The sequence below is a fragment of the Callithrix jacchus genome, chromosome 2 (assembly GCF_049354715.1).
Source record: "Callithrix jacchus isolate 240 chromosome 2, calJac240_pri, whole genome shotgun sequence".
Lineage (NCBI taxonomy): Eukaryota > Metazoa > Chordata > Mammalia > Primates > Cebidae > Callithrix > Callithrix jacchus.
The window spans coordinates 200570102-200596955 of NC_133503.1; the positions used below are offsets into that span (position 1 = coordinate 200570102).

Sequence of the window (26854 nt, forward strand, 5' to 3'; positions counted from 1 at the left end):
TAAATACAAGCTGGGGTGGCAGGGGGAGGTCCTACCTCGTTTTAATTAAATGCGAGCAGGAAGCCACCATCACCAACCCCACCACCGCCCCTGCACCCCCCTCACTCAGGGGACACTTTCTCTGGGCCACTTTTAGTTTTCTCCTACGGTCTAGAGCTCCATTTCTTCTGCTTTGAGACCTGTTTCCTAGTATCTACTTCATCCTTCCATATCAGAAGCAAACCTTGTGAAGGATCATGAGATAGTTCAGAAGCACATTGTACCATATAAACTTTATTATAAAACTTCAGCAAATATAAATATCCAGGTGCCCCTTCAGAATGGAGTCACAGCGCCAGAGAGGAGAGCAGTGGCGCTGAGGATGACAGGGAGGGCGCCAGAGACAGCGGGCAGATTCCCACTGGAACACCCGCGGCCTCGCTTCCCACCTGGCATTATGGAAATGGCCAGACTCACAGAAGAAAAAAAGGTTAAAATCTCAGAACACAGAAACAAAACACAGGCTTCTAAGGTTATTATCGCATCGGCTATGTGGCTGACATCTGCTGGAATAGAACCGCAACTCTTCTCTGGACGGCAGGGTTTTGATGTCACCTATGCTTCCGATCTGTCATTTACAAAGAAAAGCATAAAGAGGTGGGTTTTCTAAAGGACACTCACTTGCAAATAACTGAAAAAGAAAAAAACATAAAATATAAAACGTCCCTCCTTCAATGCATGAATCTGAAAGAGACGGGAGCACCTTAGCAGGGATTTAATTTTTCCCATTTCCATAGGCAAAGTCCCAAATCAGAGTGCAGTCCCCTGGCCAGTGACCCTAGAGATGACTCTGGCTCTGGGGGTAGCTCCAGGTCCCTGGTAAGAGATGCTTGGGAGGAGGAGGAGCTGGGCAGCCTCCTGGAGCTCCCTGGACCTCCACTCAGGATGTTGTTCACTTCTGACGGTCCGAGGGGCCTCCCTGATGGGAGGGGAGGCTGGTAAACTTGGTGGCAGATATTTTCCATGTTTTCCTTATTTTATGGCCTTTCCTTCTTTTTACAAGGCACCATACATTTAGCAAGTTCAGCCCCGCCTGTCTGTGTGACCTGATTTAGTTGTAATACGAGCAGGGGTGAGTGCTGCCTCTCCCATTATGAAGCTTGCCTTCTGCCTCAGATGCCACAGCTCTGCCTGGCAAGGTGCCACATTTCAGCCTAACAGGAGAGGCTGTGCACATGGGGACACAGGTCTGCCTCCAGGCTCACAGTGAAACATACACACACACACTCCTGGTCACCCTAACACAGTTTTCTTCTTTCGGCTTTGATCTCCCTTGGATGTATTCTGAGTCAATTGCACAGCTCACTGGTGGGAAATTCCTCTGCCACGCAGGTGCTTTCTCTGCTGTGGAAAGCTGTCCTGACTCACAGATTGGACTTGGAGCAAGTCTTGCAGCACTGCCTGCCGTAGAACTTGTGGCTGCACATTCTGTGCTGGGGCACCAGGTAGCACCAGTGAAAGTAGTCTTTGCAGAAGGCATCTGAAAAGGAGCAGAGCCACGTTACTCAGTGATCCTGAGTGCACTGCCTGATGCTGCCAGCTAACAGCTGTTTGGCAAATATAAAAGTTTGTCACACTCCACAACTGCGGCGCAAAGGCAGCCCCCAGGTCTAATGGCAGCCCCATGGAAACTATTATTTCCTCAAGACCCTGAAATTTTCTTCTTGTGCTGAAGCTACTCACTCAACGACACATCTACCCATTGGAGCCTCTGTTGGCTGAAGTTCAATTGTCCAATTCTCTGGTTGAGCCAAACCACTCGCCTTCCTCGAGCGACATTCTCTCTGGGAATAGCCTTAACGGGTGGCCATCTGTCTCTGCAATGCTGGGGGAGTTTGTGTGTGCACAGGGATGGCATTTAGAGAGCACCCAATGAATAAGGGAGGCTTTTGTTTAACTTAGGGAGGAAAGCTGCTTTAGTTAAGAGTGCTTTCTTTAGATACAGTGAATAGAGAAAAGAGGTCGTGCTGATGTCATGACCATCTGTGTTGTCCTGGGGTGGCATGAGAGGCAGCAGGTCTGCTCTGTGGGCCATTTCATCATAAAACTGAAGCAGATGCAAGGAGAGAAAAGGTAGATCAGATGCAGGAGCCTAACGCCAGGCCCTCCAGGGAACTGCTCCGGAAAGCTGACATTCCAGCCCCATGCCCAGGTCATGCTGAGGGGCCCCAGGCACTCACCTTTCTTCTCTGCAATGGGGCAGAAGTGAGTGTTGCAGGCCAGGGAGGCCAGAGGCTTCTGGTGTAGGAGGCAGCCCGAGGCTGGCCGGCCCCCTGCCAGGCACTGCACAGACCGCGTCTGAACGCCACCCCCACAGCTGGCTGTGCACTGCGAGAGCAACACATACATGTCACCATGGCCCCAGGCTCCCAGGCACCTGGTCAACTTCCATGTGCCCATGCTTTTTTTTCTTTTGGGACAGTTTTGCTCTTGTTGCCCAGGCTGGAGTATAGTGGCATGATCTCAGCTCACCGCAACCTCCACCTCTCAAGTTCAAGAGATTCTCCTGCCTCAGCCTCCTGAGTAGCTGGGATTACAGGTGTCAGCCACCATGCCTGCCTAATGTTTTGTATTTTTAGTAGAGACGGGGTTTCATTATGTTCGCCAGGCGGTCTCGAACTCCTGACCTGAGGTGATCCACCCACCTTGGCCTCCCAAAGTGCTGGGATTACAGGTGTGAGCCACTGCTTCTGTCTGTACCCTCCTTACTAAGAGAGTGGCTGCTGCAGACCAGTGAGGGGAGAGCAACGTTAGCCAGAAAGAGAGCCTCGAAGAGGCAGGTGGAGTTATAGTTGGCCATGACGTGTGCGAGCACAGTCCCTGCTCACCTTTTCCAGAACCAAGCAGAAGGCATGCCCCAGGCCAGGCCTCTAGCTGAGCCAGCCAGGTGACCTGGCTCCTGGGTCCCTTCCTGTTGTTCCTGTCTTCCATCTGGAAGACAGCCTTGGTGGTGACAGGATTGCTCAGGCTGGGATTTGAACTGCTAGAGTTAAATGCTACAGTCTCAACAGAGGGCTCCCGGGCTCGGGCTTTTTGGGGGCTGAGTTTACTTTTATAAAAGTAAGTATACTGCTGGGTGTGGTAGTTCATGTCTGCAATCCCAGCACTTTGGGAGGCTGAAGCAGGTGGATCACCTGAGGTCAGGAGTTCGAGAACAGCCTGGCCAAGATGGTGAAACCCCATCTCTACTAAAAATATAAAAAAATTAGCTGGGCGTGGTGGCGGGTACCTGTAATCCTAGCTACTCAGGAGGCTGAGGCAGGAGAATCGCTTAAACCCGACAAGTAGAAGTTGCAGTGAGCTGAGATTGCGCCGTGACACTCGAGCCTGGGCGACAAGGGCAAAATTTCATCTCAAAAAAAAAAAGTAAGTGTACTGATTATAAAAGCTGATATTCAGCTGGCGTATTATCTCCTCAAATACAGGCGGCGAAGAAGAAAAAGCTTAGATCCTCCCTGCCAATCAAGTTACCTACAGGTCATCCTTCTGATCGAAAACCATGAAAAGACTTAACATTTTGCTTTCTATTTATGGTATTTCAGAGCACACGATTACTGACATTACCAGCCGGGACCCAGCACAAAGGTTCTTACTTATGTAGGCTGGGTTCTTCCCTAACCCTTGTCCCCAGGGCCAGCCCTTGTCACTGCTAGTTGGGGTAACCCCTCATTTCCTCTTGCCTCTCCACTTGAAAGCACCACCCCCTTCACCAGTACCATTGGAGGTAGTCTCTCTCTACAACTACGGATGGCTGGCCAACATTAACCTCGGGTATGGACAGGAGGAGAAGTGCCTGGAAGTCTAGAGTATTCTTGGGTGTCACTGATGGTTGCGTGGCCACAGGGAAATGGATACATGTCTGGGGATACCAGGATTGCTCTCTGAGCCTAGCATGAGAGAAGCAGCTCATTTTAGGGAATGCCCTTGCCAAGCTGCCCTTTCTGGTGGTCCACAAAGGACAAGCTTGACAAGCCAATCTTCACAGTGGCACCATCACCCACATTCCCAGGCCCCTGATGCATGAGGATGGGCACTGCCAGCTGCCGGGGCTCATTTTCCTAAGGTGTTGGCATTCTACTGAGGCCCTCCACCCCCCAACACTCAGAGTATCAACAGCACAGGGATAGAGAGAGAAGGAAGGGAATGAGGTTGGTTAGATCATTAATCACGAGCCGGCCTGGTGCACATGATGCAGAACATGAACGGGACCCATCTAAGATCAACCACTGCAAAGAAATCAGGGGGCAGGCAACTAAAGAGACGGAGACACTGGTATCTGTGATTGAGTCATCTGAAAAATGAAACTACCCACTGTCTAGACTAAATCATGTAAATCGTGCACAGATGAGGTTAGGGGTTGGAATATATTGACAGTGTAACGTGATTAAAGGGGAACCCGCCAGAAGATTGAGTCAGGTAATGATCGGGAAGTCCTGGCGCGTGCTGGGTGAACAAAGCCACAAACCTTTGCTTTAAAATGCAAGGATCACACTGTGAAAAACGGGCCATGCACGACTCCCTTTGCTACCCCAAACTTACAAGAAAGTATGTCAGAGCCCATTCCAGTAAGTGAAGGCACCAGGCCTGGGGCTGGTTCTCCAAAGCCCAAATCAGCCTGCAGGTGAACGACAAGGGACTGCACCTTCTCTTGCACCTTTCTGGGACCTCCTGCAATCAGAGCTTTGCAAAGGGACTTGAATCACGGGGGATGGGACTCAGTGATGGGGGCAAGTTGAACATCATCATCTGCCCATTGAGAGCAGAAAAGTTGAAGATACAAGTGGCCCTGAAAGTTATAAGCTGAAGTTGTTTGTTCTGGATTTTTCCTTCTCGAATGAAGAATGGCTGAGCCCCTGAGTAAGTGTCTGGAACGTATCTGGGAGACTTACTCCCTTTGCTTAAAACCCAGTTTTAGCAAAAGTTGTCAATAATTGTTTTAATATATGACTCTGCAAGCTAGAAAAAAATAATGTGGGGAGATTCATGTTTGATTTCAGAATTATCAGGGTCACAAGGATAGAGCCAGGTGTGTCCCATCGCATGTTACATCTTTCTGAACATCCCACAGAACCACATTTCTGCCTTTGTTCCCTGCTGTCTGCATTCCAGACAACCTCTTAGCTCACACAGCATGCCCAGAACCCTGGGGCTGTGGTCATCCTGCTGAGACAGCTGTTCACAGAACTCTGTGGTCATATCTACAGTGTCCACAGCATCTTTCATTTTTTGGGTTAGATTTCTTTCATGATAAGCAGTTTGGACAGAATTACATTCTTGCTCAAGATATATATACATCAATCAGAAATCAAGAGATCTCACAATTTTTTTTTGTATCATTTAAACAGTTCCAAAATAAGGAAATGTGGTTTGATTCATTTTTGTCACTTATTCAGCAGATTTTAATCACTGATATGGTTTGGCTGTGTCCCCACCCAAATCTCATCTTGAACTGTAGTTCCCATAATCCCCATCTGTTATAATCTCATAATCCCCACATCACCAGGCGGGAGGTAATTGAATCATAGAGGTGGTTACCCTCATGCTGTTCTCGTAATACTGAGTGAGTTCTCATGAGATCTGATGGTTTTATAGGGGCTTTTCCTCCTTTCCTCATGCAGAGGACCCCATGACCCCAGTTTTATAAGAGCTCTCTCCTATGGGAGGCCCCTCTTCTGTGCAGAGAGCAGTTCTGCAGCATCTGTGAGGGCCTGTCTTCAAAGCTTGCCTCTCCTCCAGCTGTGAAAACTCCCCGGGGCAGGGGAGGGTAAGCCTTGGCAGGCATCCTATCTGAATGGCTGGGGTTGATTCAACCCACATGGGAGCGTGGAGTAGTGTGGCACAGAAGCATCCCAGGCTCCTACGAGCCATCCTCAGGCTGGTTATCCCACAGCCAGTCAATCTTCCAGTGTAAGCCTCTGGGTCTGCCCCCCTCACGGTGGGACGCAGCCGTGCCTGGCTGTCTACCTGGGGCTTGATAGCAGTCCCAGGTGAGCTCAGGGGCTCTTGCCAAGGCACTGTCCGATCTGGGAAACTGGGTGACGAAAAGCATCAACACAGTGTCCAGGGGATAGTTCTCCCCGAGGTCTCACAAGCGGGCTTCAGTGATTTCCTCAGGAAGTCAGCAGCTTCATCTTCACCAGAAGACTACCTTGCTGACTTTCATTCTCTGAGAGAAGCTCAGCAGATAGCATTAGCTCCACCCCCTTCCAGCAAGTCTAACCCAAGACATGGACTCTGCACCCGGTTTCCAGAATGCTGAAGGACTAGAAAACCTCTCCCTGCTGATCTTCTGTATTCTCCTGTCTCAGTGGCAGCCTCCATGCTTTTAGAGTTCATGTACGAGAGGCGGACCACACAACTACATTAACACTACAGAAGAATGGGAAAAATCAATCATTACTCTTAGTCCTTAGTCAAACAAAAGAGATGCGTCTTGTATTAGAACATTTACCTCTAGTGCTTTTTAAAATTACAGCAGTTCCTCCTTGTTACTTCACTGCTGTTCGCGGAAAGGAGCTGGTGGGACTTGAGGCTGCCAGTCTCCATCACTACTCAAGCTCTGGTGGCCTCTCCATCATGCTCAGGGCACGGCTCATCTCCCAAACAAAGGGAACAGCAAATAAACAAGTACAGGCCAATTCCTGGAGGCCACAGGCTTCACACATTCATTTTCTAGCTGTGAGTCTCTCCCGAGAGGCCTGCCCTAAGGCCCTCTCTTTATTCACCTTCTTCCTGAGGGCCTTGGTGCTCTCTCTCTCCTGGTCTGTAGCTTCTGCCCTGTAACTTTCCCACTAACCTAGGACCAAATATCCATGCTCATTTCAGGACGGTGTGGCACAGACCTCAATGGTCTTACTTACACAAACCTCTGCTGTCCATATAACAGATTGTGGATTGCTATGCAAATCCCACGGGTTACAAATACAAACTCCTTCAACCTCAGGAGGTGCGTATGGTGACCTTCCCCATCCGGCAGCAGGCTGGTTCTTGTTTTTCTGGGCACCACCTAATTTTGGAAGATGATGAGAGCAGATTTCGGATGGACTTCTCAGAGGTGGGAGGCTAGACCAGGCTTCAGGGCAACACTCCGTGATGGGCTGCCCGGTGCGCAGTCCCCATCGGGTGAGCTCTCTGCGCACTGTGTGTGTGTTTGTGACACATGCACTCGCATGCGTGCTCCTGTGTGCACTGGGCGCAGCATGCAGTCTTAATTGCCATGGTGGAAAATCAAATTCATGGTCTCTGACACAGCTGCTGCCCCTCAGTGCCCATGAGTTTCCAAGTCAGCTTTGTGCACTGTCCTAGTCACAAACTGCCCAAACTGTGGAGAGCCCCAGAATGAGCCGGGGCCCCCACACTGCCCAGCCCAGAGGGCACATCCCGTCTCTGCCTGTGGGGTCAGTGTCCAACAGGTGATTGCACACGTGCCATTCCCATGAGCGTGGGAACACCCTGACACTAAGTCCAAATGACTGCAGTGATTGAAATCAGTCCCACGCTGCCCTGCACCAGGAAATGTGAAGATAAGCAAAACATTTCAATCAATAGAAATCCTGCAGACCAAATAATAGGAACGGCAATCTTTTCACAAGAATAAACCTGTCACAAGAATAAACTTGTCTGGTGGCAAAGTTCAGCCAGGCCTGGGCCATTCATTATCATCTGACAATTTCCCACAGTGTGAGGGCAGAGAGCTGGGCACAAGTGCTATGGCAAACATGGCCCTTACGGCCATTACCACCCCGCCGGGGAAAGTGACAGCCCTCAGAACGCAGCAGAGGAATCACGGCGGACAAACACTTAGCCAGCTTATGGTAAAAATGACTTAGACAAAGAGATTGGATATCTCAGACCAGCAACAGCGATTAAAGATGCATTTTAGGTTGTAGATGTATTTTAGGGTATAAGTTAAATAATGACAAACCTTGTTTTCCACTTTCTTTCTTTCTTTCTTTTTTTTTTTTTTTGAGACAAAGTTTCGCTCTTGTTACCCAGGCTGGAGTGCAATGGCACGATCTCGGCTCACCGCAACCTCCGCCTCCTGGGTTCAGGCAATTCTCCTGCCTCAGCCTCCTGAGTAGCTGGGATTACAGGCACGTGCCACCATGCCCAGCTAATTTTTTGTATTTTTTAGTAGAGACGGGGTCTCACCATGTTGACCAGGATGGTCTCGATCTCTTGACCTCGCGATCCACCCGCCTCGGCCTCCCAAAGTGCTGGGATTACAGGCATGAGCCACCGCGCCCGGCCTGTTTTCCACTTTCTAAATTTGCCTGAAGTCTGCAGTAAGCAGGGGCTGGTGAACACTGGCTTGGCAGCCGGAGGTCAGGGCAGCTTCAGGACCCTCAGCTTCCTCTCTTAGTCCCTGACCCACCCTTCTCATAGACAGAGAAGGAAAGAGTCTGCCTGAGAAATGGCTCGGCTCAGCTGCCCAGCTCACTTGCTGCTTCACCTGACTCAAAAGACAGCAGACTCAGAAGAAAATGAAAAGAAGGGGGCCAAGTGCAGTGGCTCATGCCTGGAATCCCAGCACTCTGGGAGGCTGAGGTGGGCAAATCACCTGAGGTCAGGAGTTCAAGACCAGCCTGGCCAACATAGCAAAACCTGGTCTCTACTAAAAATACAAAAATTAGCCGGGAGTGGTGGTTCGCACCTGTAATCCCAGCTACTTGGGAGGCTAAGGTAGGAGAATCGCTTAAACCTGGAAGGCGGAGGTTGCAGTGAGCTGAGATTGCACCACTGACTCCAGCTTGGATGACAAGAGTGAAACGCTGTCTCAAAATGAAAGAAAAAAAAGAGAGAGAAAATAAAAGGAGATCTCCTGGTCAAAGTTTGTAGCTACTGATGTATTTTGTCCATTTAAAATAGGACATGCTTGCAAAGGATAGAGTTCGAATGCCCCCTGTCCAGTAATTTAATTTCAATTATTTATTTCTAGTTGGAATACTTCTATGGAAAAGCCACATCTGGTTTGGAGGTAACAGGAAGCAGAAGAGGAGCTGGCACACAGCTGGGCATAGCACACAGAGCTGGGGAGATGCCTCCTCCCCGGTTCCCTTTTGCAGAGTTCAGGGACTGGGACCAAGAATTATGTGGAGAAATACAGAAATACAGCCGTGGCCAGGCTCGGACGCTACGGTTTTAAAGAAGCAGACCGACACGCGGCAGCCCTGTCTCACACATGCACACCCAGAGCTCCAGCGTGCGGAATGAAGCTGTGGTGTCATTAGGAGCGGATTAGAACTGGTTTTATTTTAGTAAAATTTTAGCTGATACTGATAAAAAGATTCCAGGGTAGATTGAATTGATTCAAATAAATATTTGTTTGTTTCCTTTAGATTTAGGTAAAACAATAAGAACGTGTGATTTTTTTTTTTTTTGCCCATGTCAAACTCACCTGGCTCATTGCAGCTTCCCATGCAGGGCTGGGCTTAAGTTGGCGGATGCTGATTTTGGGACTCAGTGGGTGGTGGGTGTGAGTGAAGGCAGATGGCTACAGAGCGGGGGCTACCCCAGTTCAAGGGGAGTCAGGAAGGCCGAGTGGAAGAGCCAGCAAGTCTGGCACTTCTCAATGTCCTGGCCACAGGGGCTGTGAGGCAATGGGCCTTGAGTTCTTGATTCTGTGTCTCTTGCTTGACACAGGAGAAGTCCAAGCGCCAGCAGCAGCCTCGGGCATGCGGTGAAACCCAGCTCCCACTGCTCACATACCCCTGGTCCTCATGGCTCTGGGCTAGGGCTCTGCAGCATATGAAGTGACGGAGGACACTGGCCTTCAGGCAGCTGACACTCTCTGGGTCAGAAACAGATGAAACGAGACAGGGACACAAATAACACCCATGTCAGTTCCCGGGGGCTGCTGTAATGATTGCTACAAACTAGGGTCTTGAAACAACAGAAGTTTAGTCTTTCGCAGTTCAGGATGCCAGAAATCCAAAATCACGGTCTGAGCAGCCGAGGTGCTTCCTCTGGGAGGTTGAGGGAGAGCCCGTCATGCCTGTTCCGGAATCTGGCGGGGCCGCAGTCTTTGTCATATGCACCCCTCTCTGATCTCTGCCTCTGTCATCCATCACGCAGCCAGTGCCACCCGCCACTTGTCCCCCATTTGAGAAGCCTGTTTCTTCCCATAGTCTTCTCACGAGGACAGCCAGTCCTTGGGTTCCCACTCTAACCTGGGATGATGTCAGCCCAGGTAACTACATGTGCATCTATTTCCAGTTAGGCTACAATCTGAGGTCCTGGGTGGACATGAGTTTTGGAGACTACTCAGCTCAGGACACTGCTAATGAGACACAGTGTGGGGCCCCTCTACAGAGGAGAGCTGACTGGTGGTGGGCTGGAAGCAGCCACAGAAAAGGGACTTGTGGGCTAGAAAGGATGAGAGATGGACTGTGCAGTGTGGGTGGGGATCGGGGATATGAGAGGAGAGACTCAGGCTTGGGGAGAGCTGGTCACAGTCAGAGACTAGTGGCTCCATCTGACCAAGCACTGGGAGGACTCTTGGTTGCTGAGCTCAGCCTCCCTTGTTCACTCTTTGATCCTGGGTGCCCAACAGGTACCTGCACTGATTTCTGTTCCAGGACAGGGTGTGCAGGCAGGGAGCCCTCTGCACTGTGGTGGGCTTTGCCCCACGGGCAGGTTGGTCTTAAGAATTCGTGAATCCTTAAAAACCCAACCAAATTGGTTACTAGGGGACCTGGCCACCTGACTGACATGAACTGTGATGACTTTGAGCTCGTCTGGACACATTTTGTTTGCTTTCTCTGGCAGTGCCCCTCCCTCTTCTGAACACAGACACACACACACACACACACACACACACACACACACACACACACGAGGGCATGGCCTGGATCTCCTAAACCCACATGTACACTCTCCAGCCTACCCCAAACCAGCCATGCACTCGGTGTGTCTGTTTCCACATGCATCATGGGTCGGCAGCCAGGAAGCATATGGTTGGCCAGTGAGGGTCACCTTTGGCTTTTACAGATGACACTGTCACAAACAGGTCCCTCAACAAATGCACAGTATCCATGGGCAATGAAAGCAAAAGGCCAAGACACGTGTGTGCTTTGATGGTCTGTGCTGCAGGAGGAAAGTTTTCCAAAGATGAAATATTGGCAGCCGCCAGGACTCGCTCATTGGATTTGCTTTTCCTTTAAAATCCGCCATGCAGCAAGCATTTCCTGAATTCTTAGTGCGGGTTAGGTGCACGGCTGGCGTGTGTATCATGGTGTATCAAAGACAGTGAGCCCTCCTTATCTGTGGGTTCTGCATCCCTGAAATCAACCAGTGAAATCAACCAACTGCAGATCAAAAATATTTGAAAAAATTGTTCACAAAATTCCACAAAGTGTACCACACACTACAGTGACTCCATGAAAAGGAAGTGACGTGCGGGCATTGTACTGGGTATTACAAGCCATCCAGAGATGACTGAAGGCACGGGAGGGCGTGTGCAGGCTGCAGGCAAACACTGGGCCATCTTCTATTAGGAACTTGTGCATCCTCAGATTTTGGTATCTGTGGGGAGTCCTGGAATCAATTTCCATGGATAGGGAGGGATGACTGCATATGTGTTTATGTATGCATGTGGGAGTGTATATGTGTGTGAATATGCACATATGTCTATATACAAGACATACATGTAAAACACGTAATTCTTGATGGTTTTTACATGATCCTATCAGATTTTTTTTTTTTTTGAGATGGAGTCTCTCTCTGTGTCACCCAGACTAGAGTGCAGTGGCACCATCTGGGCTCACTGTAACCTCCACCTCCTAGGTTCAAGCAATTCTCCTGCTTCAGCCTCCTGAGTAGCTGGGATTCCAGACATTCACCACCAGGTCCAGCTAATTTTTGTATTTTTTGGTAGAGATGGGACTTCACCATGTTGGGCAGGCTGGTCTCGAACTCCTGATCTCAAGTGATCCATCTGCCTCAGCCTCCCAAAGTGCTGGAATTGCAGGGATCCTATCTACTTTTGAGCAGCCTTGATCTATGCTGGCTTCACTTGGCTTGAGGCCCACAATGGGATAGGAAGTGTGTCCAGGCAGCTGTGTGTTTTCGGTCCATTCTTCCTTTTAACCCAGGCCCTGGGGGAGGCGGAGGGTGTGGGGTGCTCCCTGGGAGGATGCTCCCTCCTCCTGGCATGGGCTCGTTATGCTGAGAGCTCACAGCAACGCCTGGTACAGTGCAGGCTCCCAGAACAGGCTGGCCTGAAGAGGCGGATGAGTGGGCAAATGGGGAAGAGGACTCTTGGAGGAGTCCAAGCAGGGACTCCTCTGTGGACCACGGACAAGGCAGGCAGAGAGGAAAGGCTGCGCGTACGCTGCGGATAGCTTTACTCCTATGACACCAGCCACCAAGCTGGTCATTTGGGAAGTGTCTTTGGAGAGAGACAAGGACCTGTGAAAGTTTTTCTGAATGACCGAGCACATGCCACAGCCCAGTTCCTTCTGAAATCAGATGCTGGAAACCAGAGGACGCCTTGGTGATGGGTGTCTTGGTGGCACGATAAATGTAGGACTTCACCTTGCATGTGTTGGAGCCAATGCCACTTGTTACGGTCAGGCAACCCTGGCCTGGGTGGAGGTGTTTCGATAAGGTAGGAAGCAGAAGCACAGGCATGAGGTCCTTTTCATTTGCCTTTTAGCAACCAACACTCAGCCACCATGACAACAGACTCGGACCGGGTCTTTGTTCTGCTGCCCTCACCCAGGGAAGACAACCTCTGTCTGCCTCCCAGAAGTGGGGATATATAGCAGAGGGCCCCGGGCAGCACCATCACTAGGACCCGAGGACCCCGACACAGCAGTGACGGTTCTCCGAAGCCACACGACACATGTGGACCCCACTGAGCAGGTGAGCTTGTGCCCCTCACTAGCACTGACGGAGTTGACTCTGTGCCTCAGTTGCCTCATCAGGAGAGGAAGAAATCGACTAAGCAGCGCCAGCACACAGGGCTCTCTGTGGGGCGTACCTGTTGTCCCTGTGCTGACTCCTGTTCATTCCACTTTGCTGCCCAGTTAGAAGATGGGCAAGACAGCGAGGGCACACACGTGGGGGGCTGCTGCCACACAGGGTCACTCCCCGTTCCCTCCTGCTCGTTTCCTTCCACCTCCATCTCTCTGAAACCAGAATCAGAGCTGGGGCCTTTGCAGCAGGCAGAGAACCTCTGTGTAAGTTGGAAAGAGGCTCACTTTCCCAGCCAAGAGATGGGAAGACGAGGCCCGGTAAAGGCCGCTCTTCTGGGCAGCCACAAGCTGATGCACATGCTTATGGTGAGCTGCAGAGAACCGAGTGGCGGCTTCAGGAACTCCTAACAGGTCTGGGCCCACTCCAGCCCAAAAGCAGAAACGCCAGCAACATCAAGGGGTCTGACGGAAGCAAAGGAACAGACTTGAACGAGGAGGAACACAGACACGAAGACCCTGAGGAAGGAACCCCCGCTCCATGGTGGGTGTGAGGCTGCTGGGGAGCCAAGCAGGAAACAGGGCTGAGGGTGGGCCGAAACTAACTGAAAACTTACAACCACCGATTTATTCCAGAGCTCACATTCCTTTCCTGTTCACACTCATCTCTGGGGAATTCCCAGATTTTACCCAAAGCATTGCATCTCCTTATACTTAATTGGGTGACATTTAGAATAAAACACATGTGCCCTAAAGGATTCAGTAACACTTGGAGACCATCCTCAGAAAGCCACACCCACAGCCAGGAACCAGGCCACCCACCCGCACATGTCCTGGAAAGAAAGCCTCATGCAGTAGCTTGGCCAGCTTTGAGAAAACACCCTCACAGAAGCATCGCCGGAGTCAGCGGCCAACCCCAGGCCCAAGCTGCACTCGCCCACTCTCCAGGACCGAGAGCCTCCCCTACCTGAGACCAGGGTGAGGCAAACCAGCTGCCCCTCGAGGGTCCCACAGCAGCAAACGGGGGGTGTTTGGGGCACGGAAGCGGGGCGCAGGCACGTTCCAGCTCCAGGCTGGGCTTCGGCAAATGCGAGCACTTCTTTGAGGCCAGCTCCCGGTACTTCCCAGAAATGTACTTCTCTGCACATTTTAAGAACCTTTTCTGTGTTCCTCTTTCACAGGTCACAGAGCACTAAAAATAAGAGGACAAAAGGTGTCAGTGAAAAAAAACTCTTCTTTTTTGCAAAATCTGTGGGTTAAAATATCAAAGATATCCTCTTGAACATTTATATAAGTGTAAACATTCAGTGAAAATTATCGGACCTTAGCATTTTTAAAAGACATTATAAAATCTATCATTAAAAGTAAGAAGATCTTGAGGTCATAGTGGCACAACATCATAGGACATACGTAGGGGTAGGACAGTCAGAAACCATGAAGGTAGTAACTCTAAAGCTACCGTGTCACTGGAAAATTAAAATGCTGTTCTGTCACTGATATTAGAACATACTGAAGCTTAATACATAAGGACATGTGGTAACTACCGCAGCTCCATGGATTAACCCGCCCCACTGCACGCATGATATTGGCCCCTACAGCAGGGACAGGTAGAAGGAACTCCCAATCTTCCCTAGGAATCTGAGTGCTGCCTGTGAGGAGAGGAAGCGTGCACAGAGAGCAAATTCCTTTGCTTCCCTCGAGGGCAGGCTCTAAGCTTGAGCTGCCCCAGCTAAAAAATACAAAAAATTAGCCGGGCATGGTGGTGCATGCCTGTATTTCCAGTAACTTGGGAGGCTGAAGGAGAACTGCTTGAACCCGAGAGGCAGAGGTTGCAGTGAGTCTAGATGGCGCCACTGCACTTCAGCCTGGGCGACAGAGAGGGACTCCGCCTAAAAATAAAAAGCAATAGGATCACATGAAAACCATCAAGAATGATGTTTATCCAGATTGCGACACCCTGGCTTGTGCAGACGTGCCCTGGGCAAACCAGCAGGCTGGGCAGGAGGCTGCAGCTCTCCTGGCACAGAGAACACACAGGAGCAATGCACACGGTCCCACCACAGACTGGTCACGGAGGGTTTCTGGGCCAGAGGTCCCGGCCCCTGGAGCTGCTGTCTCCTGCTGGAGTGGACTGGGCTGTGCTGTGCAGCCCAATGGACCTCTGCAGGTTCCCAGCAGAGGAGCCCAGATGACAACACCTGCCCAGGTCCTGACCTCACGCTTGCAGGTGTGTTGCTTGGGAAGAAGTGGTACCTGTTTCCTGAGACAAGTTCTACTTGTGAAAGGGCACACCTTTAGGCTTACAGGTGTGCCCTTCGTGCATCCTGGTCAGAGATGGAGAGGAGCTGGGACACTCCTCTCCGCTACTCGCTGATCCAGGCACGTGCTCTGGCATGTGCTTGTGTGGTGTGGGATATGTGTGTGTGCATGTATTACATTTCAGGGCAAGGACGTTCTACCTGGACACTGCCCACAGATCATGCAGCCCATGTGGCCTGTTTTCTGTAGACTCTGCCTCTAGGGATGTGCACCCAGGATACGTCTTTCCCAATGAGAGTGCATGAGGTTCTATGGGGCACTCATTCCTGCCCTCCAGGTGAAAGAGGACTTGAAGTGCATTGTTTGCAATGACAAGCTCACTGAAGCCAGCAAGGGGATTCTTACTATTTAGTGACAAACTGAAACACTGTCTCAACAGGATTCAATGCCTTGCTTGGCACTTCCTACCATTCTGAACAAAAAAGGCATCGTTCAAGGGTGGCAAAAGTGCAGTGTCTGATGAGACCCAGGTCTCTCCTGAGGAGCGTGGGGTCAGGGAGGAGATTTTTCCCATGACTGCTGTGGGAACGCAGAGGTGCAGGTCTGGGTGATCTCACAATACCCCGTTCAGATGGGCTCATGCTTGCCTGGTGGTGCTGTTACCACTCTGTGGGGTATAAGAGTTCCCAAGTGCTTTTGGAACCATCTGGTCCAAAGCTAGTCATGAAACCGTCAGTATTCCAATCTCATGATTCCAACGTTATTCCCATCATGAAGGGGCCCAGGGCAGCTCCTGAATGGTGCACAGGAAAGGACTTCCCACCTCCTGTAGCACCAGGAGACCGATTTCAACAAAACGATGAAAGGCTCCTTTTACAAGTAGAGGTTCTTTTAGGAAATGGGTACCATTCCTTCCCAAGCAACGCATGTTTTCCCTGCTCTCCAGCCTCTGTGTTTTCTGGAATATGGCTACACCTGCCCGGGAGTGAGGTGAATTCCCAGAGCCCTGCTGTCAGTGAGACGAGTGAAGCCCTATTCTCACACTCACACCCCACAACCCTCTCGTCCTCCGCTCCACGCTGGACCAGTGATGATGACGTGGATCCTCTGGGTGAGATGCTCCCAGGACATGTCAAAAGCCAAAGGAGATTGAGCTAGGCCATGAGGTTGACAGAAGCCGAACGGGTGGTCCAACGCTGAGGGCAAGAACCAGAACCTTGGCAGTGCAAGAAAGCCAAGAGAAGATAAAAAGGGAGAAGAGAGGAGCAGGAAGAGGAAAAGCAGGGGAGAAGAGGCAGCCCTGAGAAGAGAGCTGGCCAGCCTCACTCCCTGGAGACCAGTGCATCTACCTGGGACCAGGCGGACACCAGCCACTGCAGCTTCCTGGGCTTGTGGCAGCGCTGGAGCAGACAGGCTTCATGTGTCCTGGGCCTCGGCTCCGAGGTGCAGACGGTGTCAGGCAGCAGCTGTGCTCTGGCCGAGGGGTTGGTGCTCTTACAGGCCACTGTCCGCTTCCTCCACCCCTTTCCACAGGTGTGTGAGCACTGCACGGAACAGCCAGGATCAGCGCCCAGCGAGGGCCACAAGCAACACAGCAGATCATGCAGGAGCCCTGCCACCACCCTTGCCAACCCTGCCCAGGTTACCTCTGCCCAGGGCCCGGTGCTCCATGCCGGTGGGCAGCTCTGAGTGTTGCAGGCCTGCCTGCTGGAGGGAGCAGGCTGTGGGCACAGGCTGGCCAGGACTGGCTCCGAGTCATAGTGCACCTGCCGTGTGCACTGCATGGGGCGGCTCTGGGCACCCCCTCCACACGTCCGGCTGCAGGCACTCCAGTTCCCCAAGGACCAGCTGTGGAAGGACAAAGAGACCTCAGTGAGGAACGGCACCATCAGTCTGATAGAAGCAGCCCCACATCTGATGTGGAGGCGGCAGTGAGGTTTCCCAGCCATGGTCTGCAGTTATTTTCAATTCCACCATTCCTGGGCGAGCATTCCTCGCAGACTCTCCGTACCCCGCTGTTTCTCACCTCCCTGATCCTGATTAATGCTCTGCCATTTCTTCCCTTTCCCCGGCTTTTGGGTTCCAGCGGAGTTGGAAAGAACCCTATTTGGCACAGTGGGTCTGTTCTCTTCTTTTTTAAAAAAATGCAAAATTACAAACATATAAAAAAGAAAACACTTTGAGTTCCTGTCTGCCGAACTTTGGCAATTTTCAGTATATGCCCCCAATTCCTACAGCATTTTGAAGGTGATTCCAGACATGAGCATATCTCAGTATGCATCTCCCAAAAAATAAGGACTTTTTAAACATAACCGTAATATCATCATAACATCTCGAGCATTAGTGACTCTTTAACATCCTGAACATTTAGTGTTCCATTTCCCAGCTGTGTAATCAGTGTCATAACATAATGTGTCTGAAGAATCCAAATAAACTCCAGATATTGCACCAGATTCACATCTTCTCTTTTATTCTTTAGGATTTCCCTTAAATTTCATTTGTTTTTACGCTCAATATATTTGTTAAAGAAACTGGATCTTTCCCTTACTGAGTCTCCCACAGAGTGTTCTGTGGTTCCAGGACTCTTGGAATTACGTCTCTGTGGTGTTGGTTCTCATGTTCTTCTGTCCTCTATCTCTTAATTCTTTAGTGGCTGGATCTAGAGTCTTCTTCAGATTCTGGTTCCATTTTCTCATGTGATTATTTCATAAGTGATCATGCATTCTTCCAGCAGGAGGCTCATGATGTCTGATTATCTTTCTTTCGACTTGTTAGCAGCTGTTGATGCTTGTAAATGTGTTTTCCTTTCCTAGTGATAAAAGTATACCCCGTTAACATGTATATTGTCAGGTGCAGAGTGCAGAGTGGAGGCAGAGCCAGGCTTTGCCCAGTGGCATCACCTTTAATCAAGATACTGCACCTGAGTGTGTCTACCAAGCCTCAGCTGGTTTCATACAAGCCCATCTGCAGGGGGGTTCAGCGTGCACCCTGGAGGGGCTGTCAGGAGGAAGGGGGAAACATGGCCCCATAACAGGGGCTTACTGGGCAGGAGGGGTTGGGCTCCTTCCTGGAGTCACTTCTGAGGACTTGGTGATTTCCATTCATGTAAATTTCCTTGCACAACTCTCAGTGGGCCAGGCACAAGGGGATGGGAGGTGAGCCGGCTTCCTCACCACCTCCTTCCAGCACATCAATGCAGAGCACCAGAGGTCACACCTAGGGGCTGCCTGCAGCTGTGTCTGCGCTGAGGACCTGGTGCAGGGCATCCTTCTTCCACTCTACAGCATTGTTGGGTAGAGTTAGGGCAACAGTGACTTTCTCCTGAAATTCGGGGTAAACCAGAGGACTTGTGGAAATGCCCAGGCTTCACCTTTGACCCTCCATCCTGTTCCCAACATTGAACCCCACAGTCACCCTCAGGTTTAGGTGTCAAAGCAGAAGACCAGAGAGCTTGGCCAGGAACTTGGGAGGTGCCTCTGGCAGCAGCCGTGTCACCTGGGAGAGGTATTCTGGAGAATGGCATTTGTGGACACAAGTTACACAGAGAGAGACATAAAGGAGAAGGGAAATCTCACCATGATGCCTCCTACGAACACCACTGTGGAGACTCTTGCTTCTGCTGCCTTCTGTGTGTAAACATATTTTTTAACATGGTTAAGAGCAGGTGGTATATGCAAGTTTTATTCCGCATTCAAAAAATTCAGTGTCTAGGCTGGGTGTGGTTGTTCATGCAGGGAATCACAGCTCCGTCATTCCAGCCTGAGGCAGGAGGTATAAGCCTGGGAGAACCCTTAAGCCTGGAGCTTGAGACCAGCCTGGACAACATGGCAAAACCCCATCTCCACACACACAAAATACAAAAATTAGCTGGGTGAGGTGGTACACACCTGAAGTCCCAGCTACTCGGGAGGATCACTTGAGCCCAGGAAGTCGAGGCAGCAGTGAGCTGTGATTGCATCACTGCACACCAGCCTGGCTGACAAAAGTGGACTCTGTCTCGAAAAAATACAATACAATAAAATAAGTAAATAAAAATTCATGGTCCAAAACAAGCGTTTTGCTTATACTTGAAAGCCTTTATAAACACATTTCAGTGCCTCTAATTCCACAGTCTGGACCAAGGTATACAGACATCCAAATAAGAAAATACAGACAAAAAAGGTTTGGACCCCAAGCTCCAGGTGATCTAGGATCATCCTGAAGCTATCTCAGTTCTATGTCTGCCTGGCCGGACGTGATTTCTGAGCAAAATGATGAGTGCCTTTCTTCAAGTTCTCCAAGAAGCCTGTGACTCAAGTCATTTTGGAACCAAGGTCTGGACTCTTCTGAAAGTCCCTAGGATGAATTAGGTGGTGGAACCTTGAAGCAGAGGGAAACAATGCTACTTCCTGGATGGGAAACAGAGTCGATCCCACCCTGAACTCTTGACAGCCACGCTGCATTACTTACCTCCTTCAGACCGAGCACTGTGATAGCTTTATTTACTTTTGGTTGTAGAAGCCTTGAGTTTATTTTGTACCAAGTGTTTTTACTGGAAAGATTTGATGATAATTTTAAGAAAATTATGAAAAGTCAAAAATACAAATTTGTGTGCACATAAAAAGTAAACACATCAGGGCTGAGTTCGCCATGTGGATGGTGGTAACGCTTCCATTTTTCAGTGTCAACAAGATTAGTGTGTTGTTTTTATTTAATTCGATGTCAAGCCACCTAAATTACATAATGCTCATTATGAAAGATTGGTCCTCGGCTTCCCGGCCGTGATAATTCTGCCGGGAAGCCTCTCAGTTACTCCGCTGCCGCTTCTATGTGCGTTCATGCTGTTTTTAACTTTCCTCCCATTTCTTACACTTGCTCTCTCAATCCTGCAGCTTTATAAATTACAACGGGTGTTCTACACGGAGGCTGTAAGAGTCACCCTGAATGTTCAAGAGCTCTCCACACCACCTCGTTAGGTCTTCTGTCTCCACCACCTTCAGACATTCCAACTGGGTCGATCCACTCTCTGCCTTCTCTCTTAGCTGCACATCATTAAAAAAATCCTCCTGAACAAAGCTCCTTCATACCACATCCGGAAACACCAAGTGTCTGTTTCATTTAACAAACAGAGCTTTAGGGAAGTGTCTTCCTTTCAGCTCACGAATGAGTCGACCTCCACGCAAGCCTCCGTGCTAATGTCTCAGGGTTCCATGAACAGAAACAAGCTGTTCAGGAGCTCACCGGTGGCCACAGCGTTCCCACCTTGTTTTGGTTTTCCTAAGTCCACCAACTGGAAAAACGCAAAGTGGCTGGTATCACCCAAATCAGTTTCCAAGGCGGGACTCTGGAGACGCAGCCCCTACAAGCCCTCAGGACCTCCACTGCCCAGCGCTCCCTCCCAGGGTGCGCCTCTGTGGCTCTCTGTGCCCAGAAAGTTGATGGAGTTTACAGCTTCACTCAACAGCCTAGCCAGGATTTCCTGGTATCATCTAATCAATATGCAACATCCTTAACAGCAAACAGTCTTTAGTCATTTCTCATCAAAATACTCCCTCTTTCCCATTAAAATAAATTAAAATAACACTTTGGTTTTTGCATGTAGTGCTTTCTTTGAAAATGCAAGTTTCCAAAAAGGGTTTAGTAAAATCCTTTGTCATGACATCACACCCGCGGGCTCCGTGTCGTGATGACAATTCAGATGCAGAGGCCAGTGCTGCGCAGACCCCAGCTGCTGCATCTGGCTGAGCCCCACCAGGGCGGCCATGCTCTGCCGGTGGCTTTCACATCCGCAAGTCTCCCTGAGTCCTCCCTTTTCGAATTTAGTTTCAGTTTCCTCTGTCTGCTGATTCTTTTTGAAGTTTCACCGTGCAGCACTCTGTTGTTCTATTTTCAAGAATAACTCTTGGCCTTCTTTGCAGTCGTGTCTCATAACACAATAAAGACGGAATAACAATGGGGCAGAAACCTTGTCATGAGACAAACCTAAGAGTCAGTGATGAACACTAGGGGCTCCAGCTGCCGGCTGGATTCAGTTCCAGCAGGGTGGGTGCTGGAAGCTGTGAGACAACATTAGAACACAGCATTCGCTAGGCGGTGCCCCTTCAGCATCAGAGTTGGACGTGGGGACTCCTGATGTCCGCATGCTGCTGTATGGTCCCAGTTTTCCAGTAGGCTGTTCTAAATTAAACCGTTCATGTCACTGACTATATTCAGATACTCACATGCTGCAGACTCAATGGCCCAGGGGCCAACACAGCTGCCAGCGTGGTCTGACAGGATCGGTATTACTTGGCTTTTGAAGATGCAACAATCTTGTCATCATATAAAATAGCAGCGTGTTCACATGTATAATTTGAGATCTGATGTAATGTGGATAAATGGAATGTTTTAAAGATAACGATGCACATTCAATAATACACAGACGACAGCTGGAAAAATCTGCCTCTCCTAGAGGAAGAACATTAGTTAACAAAGTAACTAAGAGTCAGGCTGGCTGAGAGCTGAAAGTACGGCGGCAAGATCAGCAGGACTTGGAAGACACCGATGTCCCAAGCCTGTGTGGCAGGTGGCCAGGGGCCTTTGTAACTTCTTTTCCTCCTCTCTGGCTTGGGGATTTGCTATGTGTCTAGGACAAAGGACATTTCGTCAGTGTCACCTGGTGCCAGCTACACTCCAAGCAAGTTCAGAGGTAGAAGTGCAGCTCTGAAACAATGTTCTCCTTAACCAGGTATGTAAATGAGCATAATAGGTAGAATGAGCTATTAGACATATTGCACTATGTCCACACACAATGCCTTCTGGAGCCATGTGCTCCAGTCTCCAAATCCTCCTAAAATCCACAAGTCAGTGCATCAGAAGTCAAATCCTCCAGAATCCAACAGTCAGGATGTCAGAAATGACAGCAACATGCCAGCTCCTCCCTCAGTCACAGTTCGCACGGGTGTTCCTGACACTGCCTGGCAGAGAAGGACCCTCAGACTGTCTCCTGGGAGGTGTCTGTCTAGGAGTCAATGCCAGGGTCTGTCTGGTTTTTCACATGGGAACGGACAACCTAGATCTGACAACTGGTTGACAAGGAGCAGGGCCAGCACCCCGGGCCTCACCGTGAGCCTTTGGAAGCTTGTGACTTGACAGTCACTTCATTTCCTTCAGCCTCAAAAGTCAAACCACTTTGCTCGACTTGTCAAACCAAAGGAGAGGTTCACAGTGAGCCAGACACAAACTGAATTGTTTTCATCTCTAAATGCAGGATTTCTTCCCTGAAGCACACAAAGCCAAACCAAGGGCATCAAAGCTCCTGGCGGGGCTGAGGGCATCAACTTCGTGGACTGTGAGCAGCCAAAGGTAAGTGCAGAGTTACTACCCTGAGGCCGGCATGCCGTTTTTACCAGGTTTTCCTGTTTCACTATCCTGTCAACAGATCTCATCTTAAATGGAATCGAGATGATCTACAGAGCTTTCACTGATGGGAGAAAGACAGGGAACATGGAATTATAAGACACACAGACCGAAGAAACTGATCTTGCTTTTCAAAACAGACAGCCTCAATAATTCCCTCTTTCAACAAAAACCCCTCATCTGAGGGTTTCCTCTGTCTGCAGAACACTGGGGGCGTTTGCACCCCTATTTAAAAGGGGAACCATTCAACTCTAAATGGTGACAGCACCCTGGTTCTTGGGAGGCTGCCCCTCTGCCCACTTTCCAGGGAAGACTAAGAAAGAGCAATGCACTCTACTTTTTCCATCAGAGTAAGAGGTCTTCTCTTCCTGCCTGGTGTGGATTCCTGCGTCCTCCCTGCTGCGCTCCACAGCCATATAAACCATCACCTACAGACGTCTCCACCTGGTGGGTAAAGGGCATCCAGAGCCGGTGATCCCCATCTTTGCTCTCTATGAGCTGGGAAGGGCTCCAGCATGATCACGTTGACCAGCCTTGTCTTATGTTTGCGGAGACTGAGCTCCCAGAACCACGGAGATGCACACCTGACTGCCAGTCCCTCTCCAAAACAGTGCTATTGTCAACCAGAATCATTCTTGGTCTGCTCAAAAGAACAAGAGTCTTTTGTCCTCTTCAGGTTTCTGTGCTGGAAGGACACCTCTCCCTTGTCACTTCTGTGCCCCTTCAACACCCACCCATTAAGCCAAGGGTTTCTACTACAAGCACCTTTGCTGTGGAAGAAAAATGACTGAGGTGGAAACACACAGGTAGGCAACCTAATGATCAGGACCTGACTGCATCTGAAGTTGGGTCCTGCCTGAGGAAGAGGTAACTCCCTCCACTTTACCAGGCTTAACAGCCAACGTTCTCATGTCCAAGGACAGCACAAAGGGGCAGCTGCTGTGGGACTCTCAAACACCTGCACGTTCCTGCTCTCACCCCTGTTCTGTATGAACCAGAAATCCCTGGTCTCTAGGGCTTAGGGATCAGGAATGAAATTGTGCAAAGCCCTCAGGGCCTGGATGACTGGCAGCTTTGGAAACACGATGTTGCAAATGTAATATCCAACTCTTCAGAAAATCCCCGAGACTGGCTATGAAAATTCTGAGCCACTCTCCCTTCCCCTTTGTGGCCTCAATTTCTTGTATTAAAGTTGTACTATTTTTATTTTTTAACCGTTATGAGAACTAACTAGAATGTGCCAATACAAAAGCTGAGGATGGCTGGGGAGTCTGGTCAACTGACTCAGAGGAAAACAGATGCTTTTGTTCCGTCATTAGCATCTCAGCAAAGCCCATCTGAGCTCCTCTGTGGAGCAGACTCTCTGGTTCTGCACAGCCCTCTTGGTTTGGAAGAGCGTGTCTGCAGCAGGCTGCTGGCCCAGAGCCCGTGACTTAGCCTCTGTGCGTGCAGTCATGGAAGCTTGAGTTCCTTCTCAAAGGGGGACCCTCCCAGAACCCAAGGGGTTTCAGAGTTGGGATGGGTCCAGCTGCTTCCTTTTATATACTGACTCTTCCAATATTGAAATAAAGAGACCTGAAAAGTAAAGGTAATGGTCTCCAATATTAACATTCAAGCCTCCTAAACAACCCAGTTGACGAACTGTGGGGATATTCCCAGCCAGTGATGCTCTACCCTCAGGGTAGAGCATTAAATTTATGCTGTATTTGGAGATGGAAGGTTGTAATGGAGGTACTGGTTACTGGGGACACTGGGTTACAAAGATTCTTCTGCTACCCTGACATTGAAACACACAGTGTTTTCCACAGGGTACATAACTTCCGGTGTGAGACCCCTCGGCTTTCTACTCTAGGGAGGGCGGAGCACTAGCGTGTCCTATGTGCTGGATGGATTTCTGTCCTGGTGGCTTTCTACCTGTCTGTTCCATTCATCTCTGGACACTAGACGTGCTGCCTGGTTGGGCTCCTCCCTGCCCACTGGTTTGCTTCCAGCCTCGTTAGAAACTCTTCTTCAGTCATTCTGAACTGACACATCAGACTCACCGCGCCTTTCCATCCCTTGGCAAAGTACATTGGCGCCTGCCCGCACCATGCCGAGTGCCAGCGGGTGAGGTGCCAGCCTTGCCCAGGGAGGTCAGCATCCTTCTGCTGCCACTCCAGGGCTCACAGGGAATGGGTTGAGTCTGTCCTCCAGTCTATTTATGGCAGCGAGACTTGTTACTGGAATTGTGAAATATGATTAAATTTGGCGTAGCGCCACGAAACACGAACATTAGAAAAGAAAAGCTGTTTCTGTGCAAACGAAGCTGAATCTTTGGGATGACTCAGTTGAGACCAGCCATTGCTGTCAAACTGGGTGCGGCTGAGACAAAAGTAAAATACCGAGGAAACATAAAGATGTTAAAATGACTTCCCACTCAGACAAACGGGGCAAGTTTCATCCTTCTCTAAAGAAACCCAGGCTGGAAATCACATGCCATGAGCATGTTTGATGAAATGACCCACTGAGAGACGTCCATAGGCGGGCCCTACTCAAAAAAATTTGGGCCTCAATTAAAAGAATTAGCAAACGAATGTACATGTATGTCTTTTAAGTGAAAATAAATGTTTCAGGTATATACAATGTGTGCATTTTTTAAAGTAATTTTTTCCCTCCATCTACTTTTTTCATCAGAGTAAGAGGTCTTCCCCCGGTCTGGTGATGACTTCTGCACCCTCTCTGCTGTGCTCCACAGCTGTAGAAACCGTTGCTTACCATCTTCGTCAGGTGGGTAATGGGCATCCAGAGCTTTTAAAGAATTAAAGTTAGTTTTATTTAGAAGGGCCCTTACCTCACACAGGCACATCCACATCTGATTGCTTCTGGTTATTTGCAGACCTCTGATAATACAAGATCCCTGTCATTTTTCACAGGAATTGCTCCTTAATTGCCCCTAGCTTCTGGGTCTGAGTTGATAAAAGCCATTCTCCACTCTGCTGCCAGGAAGAAGTGTTTTCAGTGCGAACATGATCACACAGCATTACTATAATATTAGAAATTCTCCACGGCTCCCCATTTCCCAGGACACAGGGCTCAACCACAGGGACCTGTGGCATCTGCCCCCGACCTCTCTGAATGCTCAGGAGCCCCAGTATTTCAGGGGCTCAGGAGTTCAAAGCTCCCAGGAAAGGGTCCCTCAGCTGTTGAGTAAAGAGGGGCTGCGTTGGCAAGATACCCAGGATGGCAAATCTCTGGAGTCACTGCCTTTAGGTCCAGACCTATGGGTTTGTTTGGTTGCTCCAAGTAACCTAACTAAGATGTCCACTGGGGCTGGGCGCGGTGGCTCACACCTGTAATCCCAGCACTTTGGGAGGCCGAGGTGGGTGGATCACGAGGTCAACAGATCGAGACCATCCTGGTCAACATGGTGAAACCCCGTCTCTACTAAAAATACAAAAAATTAGCTGGGCATGGTGGTGGATGCCTGTAGTCCCAGCTACTCAGGAGGCTGAGGCAGGAGAATTGCCTGGACCCAGGAAGCAGAGGTTGCGGTGAGCCAAGATCGCACCATTGCACTCCAGCCTGTGTAACAAGAGCGAAACTCCATCTCAAAAAAAAAAAAAAAAAAAAAAAAAATATGTCCACTGCTTGCTTCCTTTACCAAATGCTCTATTTGGCAGTCTTGCCCTATAGGTGTTCCCTGCCTCAGCAATGTGGTAAACTCTTAACCTTTTAGGGGAAAGGAACACAAGCTCCACAAGCACACCGGAAAAGCACAGGCAAGGAGGGAAACACAGCTGCTCACGTTCTTGTGACAGAGAAACTCCCTCCTATAGCATCCAGGCTCCAGGACAGGCCCGCCCACCTCAGCTCCTGAAACCCGGCCAGCTCCTTTCTGACAGTGCTGGAGGGAGACATCGTGACACAGGGATGGCAAGAATGAAATCACATATTTTAAGGAAGTGAGAGAGACTGATTTGCCAAGCAAGAGGAAATAGCATGGAAGACCTCTGGGGGCTTCGTCCTGGGCAGAAGGCCACTTTGCCCACTGAGTATTTTCTTCTCACACAAAGGAATTGTGTGAGGGAATGGAGAAAGGAAACTGGGAACACACGGCCACACGAGGCAGTGACTCCTGACAGTCCTCAGGTTCAATGCCACACTCACTGAGCTAAGAATGTGCCAGTGCCATCATCAGAAAAATTATGTTAGGAATTACATCTCATAAATTAAAAGAGAGCTAGAAAATCGTGACACCACCAGAGGCCTCTTCCTGCCACCTGCAC

General features: G+C 49.7%; 1 protein-coding gene and 1 long non-coding RNA gene across 3 annotated transcripts in view; one reads left to right on the plus strand and one right to left on the minus strand.

Moving 5' to 3' along the window:
• Positions 1 to 254: 254 nt before the first annotated feature.
• The window catches only part of ADAMTS16 (ADAM metallopeptidase with thrombospondin type 1 motif 16), a 182825-nt gene continuing 156225 nt past the window's right edge, over positions 255 to 26854 (minus strand). For both annotated transcript variants that reach the window (XM_035291797.3, XM_017970002.4), the window contains 5 exons: positions 16859 to 17060; positions 16562 to 16756; positions 13921 to 14145; positions 2220 to 2367; positions 255 to 1519 (listed from right to left, as the gene is read on the minus strand). In XM_035291797.3, the coding sequence (XP_035147688.3) occupies positions 1404 to 1519; positions 2220 to 2367; positions 13921 to 14145; positions 16562 to 16756; positions 16859 to 17060 (886 nt within the window). In that variant the 3' untranslated portion in view covers positions 255 to 1403. The remainder of the gene's footprint in view (positions 1520 to 2219; positions 2368 to 13920; positions 14146 to 16561; positions 16757 to 16858; positions 17061 to 26854) is intronic.
• LOC144581630 (uncharacterized) lies at positions 21655 to 25206 on the plus strand. The gene is made up of 2 exons (XR_013532699.1): positions 21655 to 21918; positions 22441 to 25206. It is a non-coding gene; the product is annotated as an uncharacterized LOC144581630 (long non-coding RNA).